The sequence below is a fragment of the Zosterops lateralis genome, assembly GCF_965231275.1.
Source record: "Zosterops lateralis genome assembly, chromosome: 26".
Taxonomy (NCBI): Eukaryota; Metazoa; Chordata; class Aves; order Passeriformes; family Zosteropidae; genus Zosterops; species Zosterops lateralis.
In genome coordinates, this window is record NC_139786.1 from 6,260,477 (window position 1) to 6,283,652 (window position 23,176).

Sequence of the window (23,176 nt, forward strand, 5' to 3'; positions counted from 1 at the left end):
GCTCTCTTATCTCCTTTTTCCTGGATACCTTGGTGGGGGCTACACCCTTGGGTCCCTTGGTGTCCCTTTGTTATCACTCAGCCCATTTCCCAGTTAATCACTTCCTGCCTGCCATGATCACATCTCAAAGCTCAGCTTTCATTTCTATTTCACTCACAGGCTTTATATTTTCAGTATTTCTTGCCAGGCCAATCATATCTGTAACCTTTTCCTGTCTCACCTTTCCCAACACTGTGGCGAGGTTGGAGGAGTTGAGCTGTATCCAAAATATGTCAGGGGAATCAGCTCAGCTCTTCTGGCTGCCCTGTTTGGGCAGGTTGGGACCACAGAGGTTGTTCCCTGCTCCCCCTGTTTGAAGGAGGTGATGAAAATGGAGGTGCTGTCCTGCTCTGAGGGCTGAGAGAAGCTCCTCTGGGTGAGACACCAAATTTCTGGGTGAGAAACATAAGGTTGGGAAGGGCTCAGCCCTCGTGATGGTGTCGTGGGGCTGAAGATGCTGGTGTTGGTGGCTCTGGGGAAAGAGGATCAAGGCAGCTGAAAATCTTCAGTTTGTTTTTTATTCCGAAATATCTGGGGATGCTCAGGCTGCTCCTGATTGAGCTGGAGATGGACAGGGCACCTTCCCACCCCTGAGGGTTCATCACCCCACAGCTTCTCCTGCAGTTTGTCACTCCAGGGGCCACCGTCCAGCCTGGCACCTGCTGCTGTACAAGCACTGAAGAGAATTTCCCTTTCTCCCCCCACAAACAGCAAAAATTCCTCTAAAAGTCCAAACTCCCAGCGCACAAACGCTGAGGAGAAACATAACTAAAACTGGCTTGGGGGTTTGGATCTTTCCTTGTGGAAACAGCAGCTGAGGGATGGCTCCTGGCCCGGGAAGGGGCTGTGGCTGCTCCTAAGGAGAGTCCTCGGTGTGATTCCCAAAAACCACCTGCCTCCCTGCCCTCCTGTGTCACTAGAGGACACGGAAGAACTACACTCACTGGTCAAGTTGAGAAGTGAGAAGAGAAAGAGGAAGTTTATTATGATTTGGGATTTAAATAGGGTTTGGAATTTGTTCAGAGATTGGGGGATGAGAGTAATACCTCTCTGACCCCAGGGGTCAACTTAGAAGTCCATCAATTTGTCCTTCCCCCTGGAAAGAATGCATTATTTATAAAAAAATCAATCTTTGTTTTTGTTACAAGTGTAAGAAAACTCCAGTAGAAATGTAAAAAACATCAGAAGGCTGAAAAATCAGAGCAACACTCCTGGATGCCCAGGCAGGGTTTGTGGCAGGAAAAACTGCAGTTCCACTGCTCTCCTTCAGCTCCAAGCTCTCCCCAGAGAGGTCAGGGAGGGCTGGGCCAGACCTGAACCTCTCCGTGCTGAGCTCCAGGTATGACCATGGCTGGTGCAGCAGGTTCTGTCCCCTGGCTGTGCAGGTGGAGGTGTGAGAGCCCTGCAGGGCTCCCTGGGGAGGGTTTGCGGAGCTCTCCCTGCTGGGGAGGGTTTCCTTTCCCAAGGGATTCCTGGAGAGCTGAGCTGCCCTGGGAGCTCTGCCCGTGTGCTGTGGGGGCTGCACCTGGCCAGGTGTGAGAGGTATGACCAGGTGTGAGTAGATGTGACCAGATTTGATGAGCTGTGAGTAGGTGTAACCAGATGTGACCAGATGTGAGGTGTGAGCAGGTGTGAGCAATGACCAGATGTGACCAGGTATGGCCAGGTGTGACCAGGTGTGAGGTGTGACCAGGGGTGATCACATGTGACCAGATTTGACCAGGTGTGAGCAGATTTGACCAGGTATGACCAGATGTGACCAGGTGTGACCAGATGTGACCAGATGTGACCAGGCACCAGCTCAGAGCCCAGCCCAGCTGGGGCTGATGCTGCAGGACGAGCAGACCAGCCTGTCCCAGCCTATTCTGGGCTGCCTTTTGTTCCAGTGGCTTTTTGCCTGGCTCAGGATTCTCTCCGTGCCCTCTCTGCCTCAGGCTCTGCTCACAGGCCCCGTGCCAGCCTGACTCACGCCCGTCTCGTGCTTTTATCTGTCCCCCTTTGCTCTTCTCCCTCGCTCCAGACGCTCTCACAGCACTCCCTGCTCGTCCTGGACCTGCCCCATCCTGCCTCCCTCTGCTCCTGCCAAAGGCAATGGGGAGATTGGCAGAGTTTCCAAATTTTGGAGTGAGAAGGTTTGGGTCTTGTCCTCATTCCAAAGCCCTTCTCTGTTCTCCAGAGGATCCACGCTGCTCCTGGGGTGGCTCTGCTGTGGCAGACAGGGCTGGGAGCAGGGGCCTGGAGCTCCCCTGGTTTGTTTTGCCATCCCTTCCAGCTGACCACAAAGGCAGAGGAGATATTTTTATAAAATAAAACCACCCTAGATCCGTATCTCCCGTGCAACACCCGTTGGAGTCTCACCTGCTTCCCTCTGGGGGACTCTGGATGGTTTAAAGGTTTTGCTGAGGGCTCTGTAATTACCTCTCCTTTGCTCCACAGAGATGTTCCTGGTGAGTGCTGAGGGCTGTGGCAGCAGCAGGGATGAGGCTCCTCCTGCCTGCCCTGGGCTGCCAGGAGGTGACACAAGTGTCACCGGGGGTCACCTGGCCCTCGGGAGGTGCTGAAAGGGAGCAGGGCCCTGAGCTGGACATGGAGACTCTGCTGGAGGAGGGGGAATGAGAGGAGTGGGAATGGGAAGAATGGGAATGAAATGGGAGGAGTGGGAATGGAATGGCAGGAGTGGAAATGGCAGCCACAGGAATGGAATGGCAGGAGGGGAATGGGAAGAGTGGAAATGAGAGGAATGCAATGGAATGGCAGGACTGGGAATGGGAGTGGGAATGTGAGTGGGAATGGCAGGACTGGGAATGGCAGGAGGGGAATGGGAGAACCAGGAATGGGAAGAGTGGGAATGGCAGGACTGCGAATGGCAATAGGAGGAGTGGGAATGGCAGGAGTGGGAATGGCAGGAAGTGACTGGCAGAATGGGAACAGGAGTGGGAATGGGAGGACCAGGAACGGAGGAGTGGGAACAGCAAGACTGGGAATGGGAAGAGTGGGAATAGGAGAAGTGGGAATGGCAGGAGGGGAATATGAGGAGTGGGAAGGGAAGGGAAGGGAAGGGAAGGGAAGGGAAGGGAAGGGAAGGGAAGGGAAGGGAAGGGAAGGGAAGGGAAGGGAAGGGAAGGGAAGGGAAGGGAAGGGAAGGGAAGGGAAGGGAAGGGAAGGGAAGGGAAGGGAAGGGAAGGGAAGGGAAGGGAAGGGAAGGGAAAGGCAGCCCCGAGCCCGGCCCGCAGCCCGAGGCTGCCGCGTTGCTAAGCAGAGCTTTTGAAGAGCCGCACGCAGGCAGCCGGGAGTTGTAGCAGGGCAGGACGTGGGAGAGCACAAAGAGAAGCAGCAGCTCAGGCGCTGTTGCTAAATTTGCAGCTGGGGCCGTGGGGAAAAGCAGGAGCAGCAGAGCCTCCCCGGCAGCACCAGTGACAGCGGTGACATCCCCGGGCTGCCCACGAGCAGCTCGTGCTGGCTGCTCATCCTGCTCATCCAGGGCCACTTCAAATCCTTTGGGAACATAGCCCTGAGATGGATCACAGCATTAAAGGCTTCTTTCTTTATTTAATTTTTTTTTTTCTTCTCTAATAAAGTCAGAAGTGGATTTTTATTAATGATTCTCCCTTCCCAGGTTTCAGTTTTATTGGGGGAAATGCTCTTGGGGGAGTTTTTGCTGCTCACAGTGGTTCAGCAGCAGAATTTGGTTTGTGGAGGGGAGAAAATCAGACCTGGAGTTTTCCCAGAAGAGCAGGGAAGGGCTTTTGTGGGAATGGGACCTGAAAATCAGAGAGGGACAACTGAGAGCTCCTCCAGGCACCAGCTGGGCCAGCTCCTGGCCCTGGGTGACAAAAGGAGTTGGTGATGGGAAACACCTGGAGAAGCTTTGGGCAGGGCGGTGACCCCCGGGTGTCCCCACAGCACTTTGTGTGCCTGAAATGGGCGGGAAAAGGGACAGGAGCCCCTTTTTTGGGTCACACAAAACCCAGGGGAAGCTCCAAGCTCTTACTGAGCATAAAACACCACAAAAAGTGAGTTTATCCTGGCCTGGAGCTGCAGGATAACAACCAGTGCAAAAAGGGCTTTATTGGGTCTGGAAAAGAAGAGATTTTGGGCATGGAAGGGAACACGGGGATGGGATTGTGGCACTTCCAGGTGCTCCTAAAAGCAAAAGCTGCTGGTGTTTGTGGGTCCCCAGTGCCTTGGAATATTCCATGGGCATCCTGCAGAGTCTTTGGGATCTGCGAGAGGTGATGATTCCCCCCAGGAGGATCCTAAAATTGGGACCTGAAGCCTTAGTGAGCACCTGGCCTGGGAATGAGGAGAGTTTTTAACGTTCTCTTCCAACCCAAACCAGGAATTCTGTGATCCAACAAAAGTTTGAACATTAAACTTCCTGAGAGGCTTTTCCCACCTGTGGCTCTGCCCAGGGCTGGGAGGGCTGAGGGCACAGCAGCTTAATGAACAAAGAAGTTAATTAAAACAACTGCCTGGGCTGGGGGAATTATTCCCTGATAACCCGCTTGTTGAGGAGGCACAAGTGCTCTCCTGGAACAGGGAAGGAACATCTCGGTGGCCTCGGGCTGGGTGTTTGTCCTTAGCATGAGTTTGGGCCAGGCTGCCTGCAGGGATTCCCCTTTCCTGGGAGCTGCTCTCCCCTGCAGGTAAAAACACCTTTTTTCCCTGATATTTGGCCCAAAGTTCCTTTTCTGGCAAGGATTTTTCATGAGAGAGGACGAGGGTGATGGAGCTTGGTCAGCTGTGATGTTTTGTGCAGGTAAAACACCTTTTTTCCCTGATGAGGACGAGGGTGATGGAGCTGTGATGTTTTGTGCTGTTTGACCCAGGCAGTGCCACAGAAGATCTTTATCCTTCCCCAGAAAATCCAGCTGGATAAAGCCTCCCTTAGCTTAGCAAGGAGGAATCAGAGCTGTGATTCCACATCCCCGGATCTGGTTTTGCTTTTGGAAATGTTTTTTCTCTCTCTCTGTGATGTCCCCGAATTCCACCCAAGCACAGTTTCACACCTCTGCTATTTCAGGCCCGGGGTTGTTTGCACAAACAACAGGCTCTGAAATCAGATTTTTTTTTTTATTTTTTAAGATGCCATTTCCACAGGTTTTGCCCTGTGGTTTCCAGCTGGTGCTGTTGGGTTCAGGTGAGGAGAAACGAGGAGGTTTCTGTGTTAGGAATTCCATTTGGGATGTGGGAACTTCACGAGGGGGAAACTCTGCATTGAAACGGGAGAAGCAACGCGGTGGGGAACAAGTTTGGCGACGTTGTGTAATAACCAGAGCTCCAGGGCTGAACCTCAAACCACCTCCAAGCTGGGCTGAGGCAGGGGAGAGGAAATTTGGACAGAAATTCCAGCCTTTCTCCTGCTCCTCACGGTGTTCCCATGGGAATGGGTGATCCCGGGGGTTTTTTTGTTTTTTTTTTTCTCCCTGAAATGAAATTTTGAGTGTTAACAGCTGCTGGATGATCTGGGCATCATCACCAAGTGCTGGCTGATATTTAATATTATTTAATTATTAATTAAATAATAATATTTAATTTTGAAATATTTAATTTTGGTGATTTTATTCCATCTCTCTGCTGGCTGCTGGTGAGCCTTGGAGTTACCCCATTCAGTGGGGATGGAGGGTTTTGGGTTGAAATAAATGCTGAATTTCCTCTCTCCCTTTTGCCTTCCCTGAAAATACAATCACATGAGCTGGGAGCTTTTTTCTAGAAAAATACTCAGAAATAGAAGTTTGAAGGTTTGAAATACTCAGAAATAAAGGTTTGAAACAAGCACAGATCTGTGGCTTCTTGAGAGCATCAAAACCAGAGCAGGAAAGACAGAGAAATGGGAAAAAAAAAAAAAAAAAAAGTGCAAAAAAGGCTTTATTGGGTCTGGAAAAGAAGAGATTTTGGGCATGGAAGGGAATACAGGGATGGGATTGTGGCACTTCCAGGTGCTCCTAAAAGCAAAGGCTGCTGGTGTTTGTGGGTCCCCAGTGCCTTGGAATATTCCATGGGCATCCTGCAGAGTCTTTGGGATCTGCGAGAGGTGATGATTCCCCCCAGGAGGATCCTAAAATTGGGACCTGAAGCCTTAGTGAGCACCTGGCCTGGGAATGAGGAGAGTTTTTAACGTTCTCTTCCAATCCAAACCAGGAATCTGTGATCCAACAAAACTTTGAACATTAAACTTCCTGAGAGGCTTTTCCTCGTGAGATTCCCAAAGCCAAGGCAAGGACCCTTCCCCAGATGCTTTTCCTGTGTGAGAGGCACAAAAACCTCCCGGAGCTGCTCCATGGCTTTTGGATTCCCAGTGCTTGGAGCTCTGGATTAAAACAGCAGCTCCACGTGCTGGGCAGGCTCTGATCAGCTGCTGCACAATGTCCTGGCTTTTCCCTGTGTTCTCTTTTCCTTCCTGACACCCTCTCCAGCTTTGTGATGGCCAGGCCAGAAGGGTTTGGATAATTTTTGGAATTCCCTGTGCTCCCCTTTCCCTCCTGACACTCTCTCCAGCCACGTCATGACCAGGCCAGAGCTGTGCAGGAAGGATTTGGATAAGTCTTGGAATTCCCTATGCTCCCCATTCCCTTCTGACACCCTCTCCAGCTTTGTGATGGCTGAGGCAGAAGGATTTGAATAAATTTTGGAATTCTCTGTGTTCCCTTTTCCCCTCCTGACACCCTCTCCAGCCACATGATGGCCAGGCCAGAAGGGTTTGGATAACTTTTGGAATTCTCTGTGCTCCCCTGTCCTGTGTTTTCCCAGAAGTGGGGGCTCTGTGTCCCTTCATGGCTCCGTCCTTGCCTCGGAAATTGCAAAATCCATTTTCTAAGTGCTGCCACCTGATTAATGTTCTCCAGAACCCCCAAATTAAATATGTTTATTTTCCCTCTTCCCCATTGAAACGGGAGCTGTTTACATGGGAGCTGCTTTCCTAAAACCTCTCTGCACATGAGCTTTTATTTTTCTCCTCCCAAACCCTGCCTCATTCCCTGCTTGATTTTTATTCCATCCCTTTGTCTGTCCTATATATACATTTTTTTTTTCCCTTGGCTGATGCTGTCTAAGATAGGAACAAGCCCACGTTGAACTGCAAACACCCGGCAGTGGGAGCAGAACAAAATGGGAGTTGCACGAAGTAGGAAATTTCTTCTCCCCCTAAAATAAAACAAGGTTGATTGTCACTGGAGCCACCCCCGTGATGGCAGCTTCAGGAGCTTGGGGTTGATTTTTGGGTGCTGCCCTTTCTCTCTGATGATTTTTTGGTTTTTTTTTTGGGGGGGGGGGAATTCAGCTCCTGGATTTTTTTTTCCTTGAGTGCCAAAATTTTATTTTTTTTTTTTGAGGGGGTGGGTTTGCTGGTGGGGAGCAGAGACAAAGCCAGGGGAGGATGTGGAGTGGTGCAGCTCTGCCCTTTGCTTTCCCAAAGGAGATTTTTTTCCATCCCCACGGGAGCTCCTGGAGGAACCAGCTGGGTTTGGGAGCAAGTTGTGCACAGCCAGGTGCTGGAGCTGTCCCAAAAAAATGGAATTGAGCTGGGCTGGAGGTGCTGGCAAAGCTCCCACCTGTGACTCGACAGGAAGAGAGCCTGGGGAGGGCTTTGCTTTATTTCCCTCTTTGTTCTTGGGTTTGGGGAAGGGAAAAGGGACTCCAGGTTAACAGGGCAAGGAGGGGTCGCAGAAAAAAGGAGAAAAGAAGCCCGGGGGGTTTGTCAGGGCAGGTGGGGGTGAGCAGGAGCCCCCAGGATTGTTCCTGGCTCGGGCATTTCCCAGGGAAAAGCAGCTCTGATCGTGTGGAAATGCTGCCTGATGCTTCCCACAGGAAAAAGAAAAGGGAAAACACTTTCACTTCAGAGGGGTTTAATTCTTTTGAAAGCTGAGGAAACTGATTCTGGAGGACTTTTTTGTTTATTTTCCTCCTTTCCTTCTCCTCCCTGCCTGGTCCCTTTCAGTGTTTTTATTTTATTTTTTTATTTGAAAGTGGAGCTGGAGAAAAACACAAATTTTGACCTTAAGTGCTGCATTTTAAAAGGAAATGAACTTCTGTAAACGAACAAATAATGGTCAGCCTGGCTGAAAACTTCCTCTCTCCCTGTGACAATTGTGCTTTGGGGGAAACCCCTGTCCTTTGTCAAATCCTAAACTCTCTGACTTTCCTTGCCTTCATCTCCCTCCTGATTTTTTTGTACACAAGGTTGATAAAAGAGAGCTGGAGGGGAGCCTTTGGACGAGGGCCTGGAGTGCCAGGACACAGGGAATGGCTTCCCACTGGCAGAGGGCAGGGATGGATGGGATTTTGGGAAGGAATTCCTGCCTGTGAGGGGCTGGGATGGAATTCCCATCCCTGGAATCATTCCAGGCCAGTTTGGAGCAGCCTGGGTTGGTAGATGGTGCCCGTGCCCATGGCAGGGGTGGGTGGGATTTTGGGAAGGAATTCCTGGCTGTGAGGGGCTGGGATGGAATTCCCATCCCTGGAATCATTCCAGGCCAGTTTGGAGCAGCCTGGGTTGGTAGATGGTGCCCGTGCCCGTGGCAGGGGTGGGTAGGATTTTGGGAAGGAATTCCTGGCTGTGAGGGGCTGGGATGGAATTCCCAGACAATTCGTCTTTGTTTTTGGAGTTGTTTGAATCCCTGGAATTGTTCCAGGCAGTTTGGAGCAGCCTGGGATGGCAGAAGGTGCCCGTGTCCATGGCAGGGGTGGCTCTGGGGCATCTTTAGGGTTCCTTCCCACCCAAAGCACCCCCTGGAGGGAGCCGGGACTAGTTTGGATCTGAGGTTTAGTCTCTGGGTTCGGTGCTGGGGGTGGTTGGTGGGATCCTGGAGGGTTTTGGCTCCAGAGGTTGGTGGGATCCAGAGGTTGGTGGCATCCAGGGATTCCCTGGTGGGATCCGGGAGATTTTTGAGTCTGGGAATTTGTTATTTGGGTCCAGGGGTTGTTTGGATCCAGAGATTACTTGGTGAAACCTGGAGTTTTTTTGGGTCCAAGGATTGTTTGGACCCAGGGCTTGCTTGGTGGGATCCAGATGCTTTGGGTCCAGAAATCGTTTGGATCCAGGGATCGCTTGGTGGGATCTGGGAGATTTTTGAGTCCAGGAATTGGTTGTTTGGGTCCAGGAGCTGTTTGGACCGGGGGCTTGCTTGGCAGGATCCAGATTTTTTGGGTCCAGGGCTTACTTGGTGGGACTCAGGGAATCTTTGGCTCCAGGCAGTGGAGGAGCAGCTTCTCCCGAGAGCTTTCATGAGCTTCAGCATCACCAGAGTTCCCGCTGTGCCTCCTGCAGCCAGGCAGAAAAGGCATCGCTGCCTTTGCCAGCGGTGAGGGACGGAACAAAAATCCGGGAATACCCAACACCTGCAGAGCCTCAGGGGAATCACCCGTTGGGCTCTGCGGAGAAACGTCCCGGGGCCACCTCGTTCTCCCCAGGGAGAACACGAGCCAGGGGCAGCGCCGGGGAGAGAAATTTAATGTCCGAGTTTCTCAGAATTGGGGAAAAAAAAGTGGGAGCGCCAATTCCGGGGAGAGCGCGGCAGCGGGAACAGCGAGTGCCCCGCTCCTTCCCTTCACCGCTAACCTCTGCGCGCCCAAATCGTTCCTTATTCATTATTTATTCCTAATTGATTCCTAAATCATTACTTATTAGCAAAATAGAGGAGGTTTGGTGAAATTTTGAACAATTTTGACGCGCTGCGCGCCTCAGGAAGAGCCTCTCCCCGCTCTCCCCACACACAGCACCCTGAGGGGAGGCGGCGAGCTGCGCGCTGGGGGTGCGGCGGGGGCTGCCCTGGCCGGGTCTGGCGGGGGCCGGTTCGGAGACCGGTTCTGGGGCCACCGTTGGGCCGGTTCTGGCCCGGTTCTGGCCCGGTTCGGGGTCGGTTCGGGGCCGGGCCCGCGCACATGGCACGGCCCGGGCACCGGGACCGCGCGTCCCGCCCTCGCCCCAAGTCCCGGCCCCGGGTCCGCCCCGCGCCCTCAGCGCGCCCCTCCCATTGGCCCGCGGGCTCTCGGTGCCGCGCTCCCATTGGTCGCCCCCCGCGAGCTCCGCGGGCCCGTGGGCGGAAGCGGCGCTACGGCGGCCGCGGAGGGTCTCCGCAGGCGCGCGCGCCCCCGGCCGTGTCGAAGGCGGCCGCCCCGCGCTGCCCGCCCCGCTCCGCCCGCCCGCCCGGGATGCGGCCCCGGCGCCCGGGCCGGGCATGAGGGACGGCGGGGGGGCCGCGCCCAGCACCGGCACCCGACGGCACCCGGGCACCGGCGGGGCTCCTCCTCGGTGAGCGGGGGCGGACGGATGGGGGGGGGGGGGGGGGAAGCGGCGGGTGAGGCCCCGGCCGCCCCTCGGTGCTGGGACGGGGCGCGGAGAGAGGCCGGAGCCGGGGCTGGAGGGAACCGGGAGCGGGTTTGGGTCCGCTGGGTTCGGTGCTGGGGGTGGTTGGTGGAATCCTAGATGGTTTTGGCTCCAGGGGTTGTTTGGATCCAGAGGTTGGTGAGATCCAGGGGTTGCCTGGTGGGATCCGGGAGATTTTTGAGTGCAGGAATTGGTTGTTTGGGTCCAGGGGCTGTTTGGATCAAGGGATTGCTTGGTGAAATCCTGGAGGTTTTTTTGGGTCCAGGGCTTGGTTGTTTGGGTCCAAGGACTGTTTGGACCTAGGGCTTGCTTGGTGGGATCTAGGAGATTTTTGGGTCCAGAAATCGTTTGGATCTAGGATTTACCTGGTGGGATGCAGGGAATCTTTGCATCCAGGAATTGATTGGTGAGATCCAGGAGATTTTTTGAGTGCGGGGCTTTGTTGGTTGAGCCCAGCAGTTGTTTGCGTCCAGGGTTTGGTTATTTGGCTCCAAGGGCTGGTTGCATCCAATGGCGGCTGTTTTTTTTCTTTTAATTCTTCACTCCACCACTATTATTTTATTTATTTTTTTTTCATCCTCCTGCACTCCCCTGTCTGAACTGGGTGGATTCCTGCCCACATCAATAGGGGAGGCGGAGGGGAAAGTATGCAAATCCTGCAAATCCTGCTTTTTATTTGGTGTTCACTCGTACAAACACACACACATCCCATACTTGTGTGCCACCTCCAGCACCCTCCCTTCCTCTCCATCCCCAAAAATCCCCATCAGGGCTGGACAACATCCAGAGCTGCACCCATTTTATATTTTTTAAAGGGGTTTTCTTTGGTTTTTAGTGTGTCTCTGCTCATCCCATCCCCACCAAACGGGGGGCCGGGTGCGTGATTTTCGCTCGGGCTGTTTATTTTTAGGGTCTCGGCGCCTGTTTGCAGGGAAGAGTCGTTCCCATCGCCATGACAACGGCGCTGAGTGTACCATAAACACCGTTCGAGGGGAGCTCTTCCAGCTGAAATCGAGACTTCCCTTCCCACCAGCCAGAAAAGAATTGGAAACCTGTGCTTTGGGAGGGGGTTATTCCTGCTCTGAGCTGGGGATGCTTTTTCCTTCCAGCAGAGGGATTTGGTGCCCGTGCAAGCCAATTTACTCTGCTGTTGGTAAACACTGTCCTCGGCCCAGAGGAGGAGGAGAGCAGTGTAATCTCCTTAGGAGCTTCCAGGAAATCAGAGTTTTTATGGAACAATCCCGGCAGGGTCACAAAGGCCTTTTGGTTTGGAAGTTTCTTATTCCCTCTATGTGTCCTAAACCTTCCCTGGGCTATCCTAAAAATAAAAGAGAAGTAGGAAAGGGATAATGCTGATCCAAGTGTGGAAAATCAGGGAAATTAGTCCATAATCAGTATCGGGACGTCAGTTGTCCTAACCCATCAAAGGCCTTTTGGTTTGGAAGTTTCTTATTTCTATGTCTCCTAAACCTTCTCTGGGCTCTTATATCCTAAAAAAGAGAGAGGTAGGAAAGGGATGATGCTGATCCAAGTGTGAAAAATCAGGGAAATTAGTCCATAATCAGTGTTGGGATGTCAGTCATCCCCAGGCAGGGATGGAGGAGCAAAGTGATTGAAGCAGCTGCAGGAATTACACAGAATGGGCTTTAAAATCTCCTCTTCCCCCCTGTTTTCCATCAGGTTAAACATTAAAAGTCAGGTGTGATAACCAAAATGGTGTTTGATAACAAAAAGGGGCCCTTTTGTCTCCGCGTCAGGATTAAAATGTCCCCAGAAAAGCTGCTGGGCTCATCTGCTGCCAACCTGAGGCTGCAGCCATGAGTCCCATGGAAATCCTGATGTCATTGTTGTCCTTCATGGTCTGTTCCTGATCTTGGCTTATTCAGAGAGGCAGGGAAGGGCCAGAAAACACTGAGGGAAAGACTGGAAAATGCAAAGAAAAAGAAATATTCTTTCTCAGGGCTTAGAAGCTGAAACAGTTGGTTCCTAACCCCTCAAATATTTGCTAAAACACCTTAATTTCATCTCAAGTGGCTTAATTTTTGAGCCAGGGAGAGAAAATTTATTGCAACATTTGTTTTAAGTTTATTAAAAAAAAAAAAGAGAGAGAGAGGCTTGGAGTGGGATTAGGCAATGAAAACTCTGGAGCAGCTCTTATCATGAGGACATCCTTCAGCATTTCCTTCCAGGCAACTTCCTGCCTCGATAACCACGGCTGCTCCTTCACAACAATCTGATTTTCCTGCCTGGATTGGGAACGACCATGCAGGGAATGCCAGAGCTGAGGGGAAAACAAGGATTTCTTGGTGTTTGGGGTGCTTTTTCCTTATTTTCCCCTGATTTTAAGTAGTTATTAAAGAAGATATAATTTGATTATTACCTGGAAAGGTGCCAGGAGTTGGAATATTTTTTAAGGGAGGTTTAGAATGCTGCATCTTTAGTTTGAATTTCTTTATTTGACACATTTAAGAGGCTTTTACCTGGCATTTCACCTGTGTGAGCTCTGGAAAAGGACTCAGTTTCCTGCTGTGCTTCCCACCACATCAGCTTTTGGACAGTAGATTTGTGGATTTTTTTTTTTTTTTTTTTTTTTTTTTTTTTTTTTTTTTTTTTTTTTTGCCAGCAGACTCTTTCTAAAATTAATTAAAATAGATAAAATCCTAAAAGTGACGATTCAGGTGAGTCACAGCCCCGGGAGCTGGAAAAGCTTTTAGGAAAGGTTTATTAGGAATGGGATATTGCTGATGAAACTGTTGCTTGGTTTTATTTTAATAACCACTTCATTGGATATTTCATCAACTATGTCACACCTGCCACTGCAACAAAAGGGATGAGGCAGCCATTTAATTATTCATTTATTTATTTGGACAAAAAGGTGGGAAAATTTTGAGGATTTCAGCGTGGACTTGGGCCCATGACCTCCAAAAGTCTCCTTCACCCAACTCTGTTTGTTTTCCTGGAACAGCCTTGTGTCCACAGCAGTGTTGCACAACAGGGGCAGGAGTTATTGTCTGCAGGATTCCTCCTGCTCACACACCGTGGCCTTCCCCCAAAGTGCTAAAAAATCCCAGGGAATGTCTTTGGGAAGTGGAGGCTGAGCAGCTCAGGGTTGGTGTGCTGTGATCACACTGAGCTCTGCTCTCCTGGAATTTCCTGCAATTGAAGCCTCGGTTTGCTCACCTGCACCCTGAGCTCCCCCAGACCTGTTGCTGCTTTTATTTCACTTTTGATTTTGGGGCTAGGAGCTGTTTCAGCGTCTCCCCTGAGTTTCCTCTGCTCGCTGCTGCTTCCCAGGCCACTGTTTTGGGGCTGTCCCCTCCGTGTGACACTGGGACAGTTGTCACCCTGCCAGCACAGCCATGCTGGGGATGGTTTTGCTGTGTGGCTGTGACATCCTTCCTTTCCTCTGGGCCTTTGTTCCTGTGTGTGGGGGCCCGACAAGGCTTTTTTTTTTTTTTCAGCCCATCTGCAGAAGTCATCAGGCTGCAGATGCTTTACCAGAGGCTGCTGCCACGAATGGGGGTGAAAGATTATTGGAGATTATTCAGTGTTGAGTCAAAGCACAGGAAATCTGCCAGAAGACCTTGAAGGAGGGGGTTAGGACAGGCCTAACCCCCCTTTAATCCTGCCTTTACTCCAGGAAAGTGGAGAGGGATCCTTTTAGAGCACAGAGGGTGAATATTTGGATTTATTGTGCCACAGGCAGCCTCTCTGCTGCCCACGGGGGTGATTGTGCCACTTCCTAAACTCCTCTGTGCCAACCCTCACATTCCCAGCAAAAGCCAAACCGCCTGGCCCTGTAACCCCACGGATCACTCAGAGGAGAGGTCAAAAGAAGAGATAAATCCCAAATCCTGGTTTTTGTGGATGAAGTGAAGGCTTTGCAGAGCCAGGCTGCAGGAGCAGGCTCAGCCCTGGCAGCTCCTGCTGAACTCCCAGGGTCACCCGTAGGCGTCGGAGAAGATCTCAAGACAATAATAGTGCTCTATTTTAGCTCCCTCCTTACAAAGCAGAGCTGCCCTCTGCCTCTCTAGCAACTATTTTTTCCCCTCCTGCTCACATGGTTGCAGGAGGGGAAAGAAAGGCTGTTGCTTCTCCTCCTCATTCCCTTTCCCAGCGAGGCCTTTTCCTTTCTCCATGGGCTCTTAGGAGGGAAAATAACCTTCACCAGAGGATGTTTTGCTGTGGTGTGTTTGTAATTATTGGTGTGTTTGTCCTGCAGGAAAAGCAGCTGGGCTTAGGAGGGTTTTTGTGCTGGTGGAGAGCTGTGAGAGGGAGGAGAGTGGGGCCTTTTGAGGAGATTTAAGAAGTTGAAATGCTGTTTACAAACTGAGAGGAGGTTTCACCCTGGGTCATACAGGAGTGGGACAGGGGGTTCTTGAGCCGCTTCTCATCTCTGTTGGAGCCAAGGGAGAGGCTCAGGAAAGGCAACAGCTGCCTCCTGCCCCGGGTGCTGGAGAAGGAAAAAACCTTTTCCCCACATTTGGTGGTGCTCAGACAAAGAGAAGTGCTCAGCTCACCTGTGCTGGTTTTAATTTTACATCTTGTGTGATGGGGTTTTTATATCCTGCTTTTTCCTGGAGAAACAAGAGGATTTTATGTATTCTTCTGCTGTATCAGAGCAAGTTTTGTACTGAAGTTAAATGAGATGAGAGTTAAATGAGACACAGCATTGTCTCCTAATATACATTGGATTTGCCCAGGTAACATCTCCCTCCTGGACTCTGAAGGGGCAAAATCCACCTGTGATCCCTTTGCTTTGACCAAAGTTGTTTTCTGGCCTTCCCTTTGGATGCAGTCTCCAGAAAAAACTCTGTATTCCCCATTTCTTTGAGCTTTCCATGAGGTTGCACTGCAGGATCTCCATCATTCCCTGGAGATGAAGGCAGTGAATATTTAATGAAGAGGAATTTTCATTCTGTTTCATGCAGTAAAACCCATCCATGAACAATTCCAGAGTCCTCTCTGCTCCTGTTCTGTGACAGCCAGAGAATCAGTGAGGCCTCTCCAGCTTTTTAATGTTTCTTAGACAAGACTTTTCCAAGCTGGGGCTGTGCTATGTGTCCTCTGAGTGATGGACGGAATCGTGACACGCCTGAAACTGCAAATGCCAGAAACATCAGGAGGAACTTGATCAAAACTGCTCTCCAGTACAGTCTGTAACTCTGCCTCTGGCTGAGGATCCTTCCAGCTGGAAAACTGCAGGATCTGAGCAGCATGAACACTTTAACTTTGGTAAACGCTGCTCAGAATGACTTAGCTCATCTCTGGGAAAGGTGGTTTGGTTTTTTTTCCCTGCTTGTTTTTTAATATCTAGTATTTTTTTTAATATCTTGTATTTTCCATCATTTTAGCCACTCTATGTGTGCTGTTTTACAGGACTTTGTGCTGCTCTGTGCATCTCCAGCTGGATTCCAGACCAGCTGTGACCTGGGCAGCAGCTCTTAGCTTGGCATTAACAGCAAGGTGGGACTTCCTAAAGGGAAAGCAGCTTTATAAAACAGCACCACTTCAATTCTGGGATGGATTTTTAGCAGGAGGGGTAGAAAAAAAAAGCCTTTTGCCACTGTGAAATCCTGTTGCTAATCTTGATTTCCACGTTGCATCAATCAGCTCCGTTTGGTGCAGTGCTCCCAGAGTGCTGGAGATAAACGCAGCGTGGGAATAAATCACTCAGCTTCGTTTCCCTGCTCTCTCTCTCTCTCTCTCTCTTAGCACATCTCCCTGCTCCTGACAGCTCTGCTGGGTGGCAGAACCAATTCCTCGTGCTCTCCACGCCGCCACGTGTGGCTGCATCATCCCCTGTGTGGATAAACGAGGGATGATGGCCGCAAATCTGGGATGGTTGGGGATAAATGGCAACGCCAGGAGGTTCTGGAAAGGGTTTTAAGGTGTCCCTAAATCCTGTATGGATCAGCTGGCACAGCACAGAGCAGTGTGGGAAGAGTCTGGAAGCACAACCTCCAGTTTTCTTCGAGTGCCCGAGCAATTAATTTGGGCAAGCAGGGAGTTGTACGTGTGCAGTAATTAACAGGGAAAGCACCTCGGGCCAGCCTAACTGAGGGGGTGTGGGTGTCCTTCTCTTGGAGATTGTTCCTTGTAATTGCAGCAATTTACCTGGCTGGATCAATGTCACATCAGCCTCATGTGCCACGAGGCAGGGATTCTGCAGGCAGGCTGAAAAAGCCACCCAAAAATGTACCTGCCCTAGGGGCACCTCGTTTCCCCAAGAGCCCTGTGTGAACTGTCAGCTCTAATCCTGTCCCAGGGCTCCCTGAGTGCTCAGCCTCATCTCTGGACACAGTTCCCTTCCTTATATAGGGCTGGATAAGTGCTGGGCACTAATGAGATTGGAATAAAAGGCTTTGGGAGCAAAGATGAGCTGGCAGGCCCGGCTGGATCTCAAACTGAGCCTTGTGTACACAGGGACTTCAACCAACACCAGCCTGGCTCCTGCTGCCTCAGGCTGGGCTTGATGCCTTTGCTTTGGAGCTTGGGAATAGCATTTGAATATCAAATTCACCCAGATGGAACCCCTGGACCCCCTTTACTTAGGGGGAAAAATACAGTGGTTATGTATATCCAGATATTTTTAGTGTTGTTCACTATCCCAGGGCATTTTTCCTCTTGTTTTTATTTTACAGGAAGAAGTTTAGGCTGCATTAATTAAACAGTTCTCTTAGTTCTCTTAGTTCAGGACTAAGAGAATCTATAGGAGATGCTGAATTAATGTTTTGTCTGCTTTAATTCACACTGTGTCTTTATCCAGAACGATGAGTGTTCTGCTTAAAAATACTTGTGGAAATACTGTTTGGTGCTGTCAGATCTGGTCAAGGTAAAATGTTTTTCTCTCTGCCTGGGCTGTCCTTGATGAATTTATGCATCAAACAGCTTTAGAGCAGGAATCAGCTGGCAGATGTCAGTCCTAGAAAGTCACAGCCTAAATCATTGACGTGGGTAAGACATGGAAGGAATTAAGAGCTGAGCAAAGGCAGTGTTTGGAATAATTTTAATTTAGTTTTCTGTTTACTCTCATAAAAAAAAAAAATAAAAAAATAAAATAAAATAAAAAAAAAACCACCAAGGGTGATAGCTAGAAAGGAAAAGTTTGAGGGAGAGGTTGGGGTGATTGAGAAGGCTGCTGGCAAAGAGGCAGGGATGGAAACTGAGGGAAAATTGAGTTGGTTTTGCTCTGGCATCTCCCTGGAGCTTGGCAGTTCCTGGTTGTGCTGAGCTCCCTGTGAGGTGGGAGCAGGTATGGAAAGGAGGTGAGGGGGCGGTTTGATCCCTACCTGGCTGTACCTGAGCTGTTCCTCACACAGCAACACAAGCCAGAGTGGGTGAACATGGAACAACTTGGAAACTTTTTTTTTTTTCTAGGGGGTAGTGACTCACTCCAACTTACCCAAAGTGACCTGATTTAGTTAAATGAGGCTAAATATAACCCATGTGAAAAGTACTGACATGTGGGAGGAGACGCCAGAGTTGGCACTCAGCCCTTCAGTTCTGCAGGGAACATCTTTCACGACTGGTGACTAATAATTTTTTACTCTTGCTGGCTTTGGAAATAACAATCCCTGCTCCATTTTTTTTCCTTCTCCCCCACCCCCCCAACACACACCTTGTAGGGAGAGAGGAGGGGAAATGCTCCAGGGGCTTAACCTGCCTTTGTGAATTGCAGCTCTCTGCTATGGACAGTGCCATCACCCTGTGGCAGTTCCTCCTCCAGCTGCTCCAAGAGCCCCAGAACAAGAATATCATCAGCTGGACCTCCAACGACGGGGAATTCAAGCTGCTTCAGGCAGAGGAGGTGGCCAGGCTCTGGGGGATCCGCAAGAACAAGCCCAGCATGAACTATGATAAACTCAGCCGGGCGCTGCGCTACTACTACGTGAAGGTAGGCTGGAAATCCTGCTCCAATCCTTATCCCTCTTAGCTCAGGAGCTTTTGTTTCCTGCTGCTTTCCCTCCTCCCAGGGGAGGGGTGGCACTGCTGTGTCTCTGCCAGGTCGAAGGAAGTTGGGCTGCTTTGTTTAAAGGTGTTGGTTTGGTTTTTAATTTCGTTCATGGTCGTGCTGGTTCCTCCTCGCTGGTTGTTTTGGGAGGTTCTGGTGGCTTTGGGCAAAGTCTTTGTGTCTTTGCTAATACAAATTTCCCTTTAGATCTTAATTCCAAAAATGCCCAGCCTTGCAAGGGTTAAAATCCAGGTGAAGCACCAGGAGAGGATGATGATGGAGAGCATGAATACTGCACCACTTTCAGATCTTTTTGCAACTTTCTCTTCGTTTATTTCTCTCAAAATAAAGATTTTTCAGCCCAATTTTTTGTTTTATTTTTTTTGTGCATTCAGAATTTCACCTTCAGTTTGACCACTGCTTTCAGCCCAGCAGAGTAAGAAGCTTTTGTTTATCCAACATCTTCAAGTCTCACCTTTGTTTCCCTTTATCCCACAACTGCTCCTGTGTGAGTGGAGCAGATAAAAATAACCCCCAGTTTCTGAGGAGCCTCAGCCTGGAGCAGGTGGGAGGTTGCTGGTGTTCATTACTGGGTGGCACAAATCTGCCTGGGTACTGAGAGATCTCAGCAACAATCAGGGGAATGATAAATAAGGATAATCCCAAATCCAAAGTGTGTGTGGCATTTTGCTGAGGAGCAAAACAAGTTTGACAGATGCTGTTGTGTGGTATTGAAATAACTGATTAGCCTGCACTCTGCTGACGAGTTCAGCTGCTTATTTTCCTTTATTATCATCTTATTAAGAATAAAGGTGGTTTGATTTGAAGTACAAGCTCTCAATTCTGCAGTCCTGGAGAAACCCTTTAGCAAGATCTACTGTTAAATTGCCAGTAGTGTATCCAGCTCAGTGATCCTTGATGGGGGTAATGGGCATTGTTTTGTTTAACTGAAGATGTTCCACAGGATTTCTTGGCAGTTTTTAAGCTGTTTTTAGTGTGTTTAATGTCAGGTTAAGCTCACCTGTTGCAGTGTTTTGTCTGCCAGCTCCGGGAGCAGAGCTGGAACGCTCAGGGTGTTTTTAAAACAGGAAAAAAAGCAACATTCTTTTTTTTTTTTTTTTCGGCTGAAAGATTACAGACTTTAATTCCTCTGCCTATTTTAGGCAGTGTTTGTAGGAAGAAAATTAATCTGAAGAAAGGTCTAAATATACTTTTGTCTCCTTCCTCCACCATCCCAGAACATCATCAAGAAGGTGAACGGGAAGAAGTTTGTGTACAAATTCGTGTCGTACCCCGAGATCCTGAACATGGATCCCCTGGTGGTGGGGAGGATTGAGGGAGACCCCGAAATGCCCGGCTTTGGGGAGGTGCCCAGCGCTCCCAAGGACGTGGAAAACTGCGGGAAGGAGAAATCCCAGTCCTGTGCTAAGTCCTCCAGCCGTAACGACTACATCCACTCAGGCCTGTACTCCTCCTTCACTCTCAACTCCCTCAACTCCTCCAGCGTGAAGCTCTTCAGGTCCATCAAGATCGAGAACCCGGCCGAGAAGCTGACGGAGAAGAAACCTCAGGACCCCACCCCTTCTGTCATCAAGTTTGTCACCGTGCCCTCTAAAAAGCCTCCTCCCTCTGCCCCCCTGGTCTCCACCACTTCTGCGGTGGCTTCTGTCACCTCCACGGCCTCTGCCAGCCCCACCGTGTCCTCCTCGCTTCCCCTGGGCTCCGAGGAGACCCTGCAGACCCTGGAGACTCTCGTGCTGCCCAAGCTGACCATGCCCGAAGCTCCTCCTCCAGCACCTTTGCCAAACTTGAGCACCAGCTTCACCCCGACCCCCCCCATGTCCTCGGTGTCCCCCACCCTCCAGGTGCCCCCCACGCCGCCCTCGCCGCCCCTGAGCTCCAACCCCGACCTGGACATTGACACGGACATCGAGTCCGTGGCCTCCCAGCAGCTGGAGCAGGCCCAGAGCCTCCAGCACCAATCCCCGGAGCCCAGAGAGCAGCAGGATTCAGCTGTGCTGGAGAAGGAATTTGCCAATCACCTCTCCAGGTCGAAAAAACCCAAAGGGCTGGAGTTGGCTCCCACTCTGGTCATCACAGGCAGTGATCCAAGTCCTCTGGGGATCCTGAGCCCTTCTCTCCCAACTGCTTCTCTTACTCCAGCACTTTTCTCTCAGGTGACCAAATTCCCTTCCTGCTTGCTTTTATTTTTTTATTTTTTTTTTAACTAACAATAGTGATGATGTTATGCTTGAAAACAGCAAGTGAAAAATGAATAGTTCATTGTATGCAGAGATTTGAAACTCAGGATGTCACTCCCTGGTTGTTTTTTTTGTTGGTTTTTTTTTTTTTTTTTTTTTTTTTTAATTAATCAAACACAAGTTTGATTCACAGGTGGTGTTAACTCACCCCAAAGTGTGCCCAGGTGCTGGGAATGCACACAGGGCTGGCATGTGGAGGCAAAACCCAAACCAGCTCCAGCAGGATCTTTGTAAACTTTGCCAGGGGGATGGTGAATTATTCCTAAATCCTTCAAAACCAGAGACCCACAGAGGTGTCTGCTCAGCTTTTTTTTTACTCACTTAGTAGCATTTAGTTAAAGCCAAACTCTTGTGAGCGAGCAGCAATAAGAGCAGCTGCTTAATTTGGTTGTTATCTTTGTGTGTGGGAAAGGAAAGCTTTCATGTCTCATGGAAAACTTGGAAGGGAACAGAATCCAGCAGGGCTGTTAAATCATTCTGTATCTGTGTAATCTCTCCCCTGCAATAAATTGGAATTAGAGTGAAACCGTGGGGAAGCTGCTGGTTGAAAAACTGAAATGGCTGAAGACAGGGCAAAAAAAAAATCCAAGTGGAGTTGTTCTTTTGGCACCCTGGGAAGTGCTTGGCTGGATGGAAATTCCTTTTGTTGTTGCTGGCATTGTCAGTGGCCCCAGGAGCGGGTGTGTGCCCGGTGTGGTTTTTATTCCCTTTTGAAAATCCAGAATCCTGCTTTTCCAGAGCGCAGGTGCTGGATGGGAGGAGGAGCTGCTCTGCTGTGGCTTCCAGGAGGATTTGGGAAAATAAAAAAATAAATTAAAAAAGGGTTGGATCACTCAGAGAGGGGAGGGAGAACCGGATGGGGCTGGCAGGGAGGAGGAGGAGGAGGAAGGAGGGGATGGGAGTTCCTGAAATCCCTGGCAGCTCGAGGGGAGTTGTTGTGGCTGGAATTCCACGGGGAAAAACCTCTCACAGCTGTTTTTCCTGTCTTTTCAGACTCCCATCCTGCTGACTCCCAGCCCTCTGCTCTCCAGCATCCACTTCTGGAGCACCCTGAGCCCAGTGGCTCCTCTCAGCCCTGCCAGGTTACAAGGTGCTAACACCCTCTTCCAGGTGAGTCCTAAACCTGGGTTTTTCTCCAGGGATTTTCAATCCCTCACCCAGCAGACCTGCAGGGATCACTTATTCCAAGTGTTTGCAGTGGAAATAAAATTGTTGTTGTTGTTGTTTCCTACCCCCTGTGGTGGCTTTTGGGGGTGTTAATCTTAGTTTTTGCCTGGTTTTATTTCAGGGTGTTGTAAATGTTTGGTGGTTTGGGAATGTTTGAAATTAGCTGCAGCACAGGCTGCTTTAGAGAGAGATTATTTTCCTTTTTTAGGTCTGTTCTTCCTGTAAAAATTTCCTCCCTGGTTGGGATTTTCCTAAATTTTTGAGATTTTTCACTCTTTTGATTGTTCCAATCAATCCTGCTGAAAAATGTTAATTAATCTCACAACTAATGAGGAGCAAGAGTGTGTGCTTGATCTCTGTGATGATGTGGGGCACAGTTTTTGATTATTTTTATTAAAGAAATCCATAAAATTCACCCCTGTGAGGGTGGGGAGCCCCTGACACAGTTGCCCAGAGAAGCTGCAGCTGCTCCTGGATCCCTGGAACTGCCCAAGGCGAGGGTTTTCTTTATTTTATAGGAAAAAATCCACTATATTTAAGAAAAAAACCTTCCTTTAGTTGTAATTCTGATGTTTTTCCCTCACACTTCCACTCTGGCACTGGAATTACCACATTTGCTGCCTGAATTTGCTGAGGCAAAGGGTCAAATTTAACCAATTTGATTAATTTTTATTTCATTTCATTGGAACTGAAGAATTTAATTCAATCTTCTGGGTTGGGATCTGTCATCTCCATGGAGATGAAGGAAGTTCCTCATCTGTTGCATGAGGATAGGGAATAAAAGAAGGAGAGCTGAAGTGACACTGGATTTTTCACCCTGGAAAGAGCTGGTAATTAACTGAGGGGTAATTTAGACCCTGTTTTCCCCACAACCTGGATTAAAGTCAGATTTTACTGAGGATCTGGGCCAGTGCTCAGCTCTGGGGGTCACTGTGACTTTGCTTGGCATTAAAAAATAAATTAAAAGTGAGAAGCCAAGAGGATTCTTTGAAGTCTGGGGTGGTTTTGCTTTGTTTCGTTGTGTTGGTTTTTTGATTTTTTTCCCTCCTTTGTGCACAGATATGGGAAGAACAGTGAATTAAAGTGGGTTTTTTTTAATGATTCTTGTTTTATGTCTCAGTTTCCATCAGTGCTGAACAGTCACGGCCCATTTACACTGTCTGGACTGGACGGACCCTCCACCCCCGGCCCCTTTTCCCCGGATCTCCAGAAGACATAGCACATGGAATTCCTGCAAAAAGGACAAGCAAGGCAAAGATAGGACACACTTCTCTTGAACCACCTTTTTTTTTTTTTTTTTTGTGTTAAAAAAAAAAGAGTAGTTTGTAATTCCACAGAGATTCTCAGCAAGTCGTAGTTGTCGCCATTCCGAAATCAAAACAACAAAAAATTGCCTTTTTTTGCAAAAAATTCCCCCTTTTTTTTTTTGAA

At 49.6% G+C, this 23,176-nt stretch overlaps 1 protein-coding gene across 1 annotated transcript; it reads left to right on the forward strand.

Moving 5' to 3' along the window:
- Positions 1 to 10,265: 10,265 nt before the first annotated feature.
- On the forward strand, positions 10,266 to 23,002 carry ELK4 (ETS transcription factor ELK4). The gene is made up of 5 exons (XM_083878565.1): positions 10,266 to 10,288; positions 18,045 to 18,260; positions 19,556 to 20,494; positions 21,572 to 21,688; positions 22,866 to 23,002. The coding sequence occupies exons 2-5, from the start codon at positions 18,054 to 18,056 to the stop codon at positions 22,962 to 22,964; spliced, it is 1,362 nt and encodes a 453-aa protein (XP_083734691.1). The 5' UTR covers positions 10,266 to 10,288; positions 18,045 to 18,053; the 3' UTR covers positions 22,965 to 23,002.
- Positions 23,003 to 23,176: the final 174 nt, after the last annotated feature.

What these genes read in the sequence shown, in the direction of transcription:
- ELK4 (XM_083878565.1), top strand. Translation starts at nt 18,054, where the DNA reads ATGGACAGTGCCATCACCCTGTGGCAGTTCCTCCTCCAGCTGCTCCAA. An exon ending in TGCGCTACTACTACGTGAAG is followed by an intron (nt 18,261 to 19,555) that starts GTAGGCTGGAAA and finishes CCACCATCCCAG; the next exon opens with AACATCATCAAGAAGGTGAA. An exon ending in CTCCAGCACTTTTCTCTCAG is followed by an intron (nt 20,495 to 21,571) that starts GTGACCAAATTC and finishes CTGTCTTTTCAG; the next exon opens with ACTCCCATCCTGCTGACTCC.